The sequence below is a fragment of the Galeopterus variegatus genome, unplaced genomic scaffold (assembly GCF_000696425.1).
Source record: "Galeopterus variegatus unplaced genomic scaffold, G_variegatus-3.0.2 Scaffold20147, whole genome shotgun sequence".
NCBI classification, from domain to species: Eukaryota; Metazoa; Chordata; class Mammalia; order Dermoptera; family Cynocephalidae; genus Galeopterus; species Galeopterus variegatus.
Window position 1 is genome coordinate 7,851 of NW_007746258.1, and position 3,565 is coordinate 11,415.

Genomic DNA, 3,565 nt, shown 5'->3' on the forward strand with positions numbered 1-3,565 from the left:
CCAGTTCCCTCACCCTGATTTGCTTCTTCAGATTCGAGATGACAGTCTTTTTTCTTCTTCCAAAAAGGACAGCAAGGATAGTTGAGTAGTGGAGAGGCCCAGAGACAGGGATGGTTCTGGACCACGCTCTCCTGGCCCAGTTGCTCCCCTCTTTTACCTCAGGGAACACCCCATGTAAGGCTTGCGTAGTTCCTACCAGAGCGTCGCACACTACCGCCTCATTTCCAGCATCTCCAAAAGCTCCCAGGACCTGTCCTATTATCCTACATCTTCATCCTCCTCTACTTTATCTTCATCTTCAAGTCCGTGCCCTTCATGTCTCACCCGATACACCATCCAGCCAGGAAAGCAGTCCCTTAGGATCCCACTCTGGGGCCAGCTGCTGCTTTTCCTGCTCTTAGTTGCCTTGCTGCTCTTTGTTTACTACTACTAGGAGCGTGGAGATGGCAAACCCTTCTGGATGGAGCCCTGAGGGATATTTGCTTCAGAGCCAGCTCTTCTCAGAAGTCCTGGATGACTTTTCAGCAGTGTTTGATGGGGGGTGGGGGTGGGGGTTTTCTGCATGTTCTAGCTTCTGGAGGCTGGGCCTAGCCCGAGGTAGTGTTTCTTCTCCCTGCCTTGTCCTGCCAGGGAGGCAGCAGACTCAGGCCCTCCAGTGTATGGTGGTCCTGGGCTTGCGTTCCTCTGGAGCCTCCTGGCCCTGGTTGCCTGTGACCCTTAGGCCTGGAAGGGAAAGAACTGACTCTCAAGGAGAATACGCTTGTTGTCATGCATGCCTCTTGTTCATTGACACCTTGTTGGCCAAAGTCCACCCTGACTTTGTTTTCATGGACACACAATAAAAAGAGTTTTCGTGGACACACAATAAAAAGACCATTTATTTGTAATGTATTGGCTCCTCGTGCTGGGGGAGGGGTTGGGCTCCCATGGCATGGGGCCTCTGGTCCTGGATCTCAAGGATCACTGTCTAGCTTTTCATTTCTGTTTTGGTCTTGGGTTGGGGATCAAATGCTACCCATAGATATGTTCGTGGTTTTTTTGTAGGTTTTATTCCTTAACTCATTCCCCAAAGCATTTACAATGTGCATAGGTTACATGCAAATACTATGATATTTATGGAAAGGACTTGAGAATCAGTGGATTTTGTTATGGGGGTGGGGTGGGGTGGGGGTGGGAAGTGTCCTGGAACCAATCCCCCAAGATCCTGAGGGATGCCTACTTATAAAAATAACTATAGTGTACCAAAGTGTGTGGAGAGAACCCAGTTGGAAATGCAGCAGAAATGTCTGTGGTGTTCCAACATTAGCATCCAAGGTCACATACCTAGTGGAGCATTCCTGAGCTCCTGGAATTTCTGCTTATTTAGTGACACAGGGGAAAAAGCTTTTAAGACTCTCCAGTTACCCAAAGGGTCCATGAATCCATTGACCATACACCCACGCATGCACCTGCTCCCCCATACACACGCCATGCCCTTCTTTCCTTGTTTATCCAGTTAGATGCACCATCCAGCCCTATAAACACTCTTTTACCTACCCCTTTAGTTCGTTTGCCTCTCTCTCCCTCCAGTGCCCCATGCCTCTCTGAACCCCACAGGGCCAGCCTGCTTCCCAGCTGTGCTTGAAGATCTGAATGTTGTCGTGGGCCATCTCTCCCTAGCGCTGGCTGGCTGAAATTTGGTGGCCAATTCCCTGGTATTATACTCCTCATCCCTCTCTCTAAAAGTACTCTTTCACCCCTTCTTCTGTACTAAAACTGCCAACATCACTGCTGATGACTTTGCCCCATAGTTCACTGAGAAAACACGTGCAACTGGCTGAGAATCACGTCATCCTCCCACCATCAAACCTACTCGCTAAACCTACTCACTGTCTGTGTCTGTGTCCCTTTTCTGTTATCTGGCCTGGTGGCAAGAGATGAACTGCCTCTGCCCCTACAAGGCCAACTCGTGTGCTTCTCCCATCCTCCATCCTTTATATCACATGCTTAGAAGGCCTTTTGTCCTCACATCCCCTTGTAGTGACAACCTTGGTGCTTGCGCCCCTTTACTATGTGTATGTATATCAAAATTTCATGATGTGCACCTTAACTTCGTATAGTAAATAAATAAATAAAGTCTTAAACTCACTGCTAAAGTCATCTACACAGCCTTTCCCTGCTCTCCCTACTCCATCCGCTCCACAGGGACCATTTGAACTCCTGGGAATGTGGAGGGTAAGATGAATTAGGGACAGAAAAGGCACAAGGTATACTTGGGACACATGATGACATCCTTAGGGTCACAGAGTCCTGGCCTTCAGAGTAGGAAAGAAGCGGAAATTTTCTTTATTATAAAGAAGGGGAAACTGACACCCAAAAAGGAAATGGAAACTGACACCCAAAAAGGAAATAGACTTGCCATAAATCCCATAGTGATGGGGATGCGTAGCCAGGAATGAAACACGTTCACTTCCCTATTTGTCATAGATGCCTTCAATTATCACAGTGATTTCTTTCGTGGTCTCTATGTTTTTGTCCCAAAAGTAATGACATGAATTCTTATATGCAAAAAGTTCACGCTGTCAGTATTTATATGGAGTAAAATATAAAAGCCTGCCCTCTTCCAGGCCCACACAGGGCATTTCTCTTCCCAGTGCTACCCACTGTCAGTGATGACAATGTCAAGTCACACTGCACCAAACCACCTCTCAAGAGTTTGCTGCACTTTCAGAGACTCATTTGTCCTGGGCATGAACTTGCCTTGGGTTAGTCAGCAGCAAACCTCAGGGAGCATAAGATCCACTTGGGGAATGTATAAAAAGCAACAAAACTGCATACTTTAAGAGCCAGGGTTTTATGTGATGTGAGTTTTATCTTGGACAAAGTTCACAATAGGCTTTGTGGGATGTCACCAAGGACCGAGCTATTGAAGGACTTGCCCTAAATCCCATAGTGATGGGGATGCGTAGCCAGGAATGAAACACGTTCACTTCCCTATTTGTCATAGATGCCTTCAATTATCACAGTGATTTCTCTCGTGGTCTCTATGTTTTTGTCCCAAAAGTAATGACATGAATTCTTATATGCAAAAAGTTCACGCTGTCAGTATTTACATGGAGTAAAATATAAAAGCGTGCCCTCTTCCAGGCCCACACAGGGCATTTCTCTTCCCAGTGCTACCCACTGTCAGTGATGACAATGTCAAGTCACACTGCACCAAATCACCTCTCAAGAGTTTGCTGCACTTTCAGAGACTCATTTGTCCTGGGCATGAACTTGCCATGGGTTAGTCAGCAGCAAACCTCAGGGAGCATTAGATCCACTTGGGGAATGTACAAAAAGCAACAAAACTGCATACTTTAAGAGCCAGGGTTTTATGTGATGTGAGCTTTATCTTGGACAAAGGTCACAATAGGCTTTGTGGGATGTCACCAAGGACCGAGCTATTGAATCAGAGGTGATAGAGTCCACATTTTACTCCATACATATCTCGAAAGCTTGCCAAGCCATGTCCTCTCCGTTCCATTTGGAACGTGTCTCCTCTCCTGGCCCCACTGCTAGGAGAGGATGTGTGAGTCACCCAGCT

At 47.0% G+C, this 3,565-nt stretch overlaps 1 protein-coding gene across 1 annotated transcript in view; it reads left to right on the forward strand.

Annotated features, from left to right (window-relative positions):
* The window catches only part of LOC103583156 (emerin-like), a 2,653-nt gene extending 2,220 nt beyond the window's left edge, over nt 1-433 (forward strand). The window contains 2 exon segments of the mRNA XM_008564556.1: nt 32-80; nt 141-433. Of these exon segments, the coding sequence (XP_008562778.1) occupies nt 32-80; nt 141-433 (342 nt within the window).
* Nucleotides 434-3,565: the final 3,132 nt, after the last annotated feature.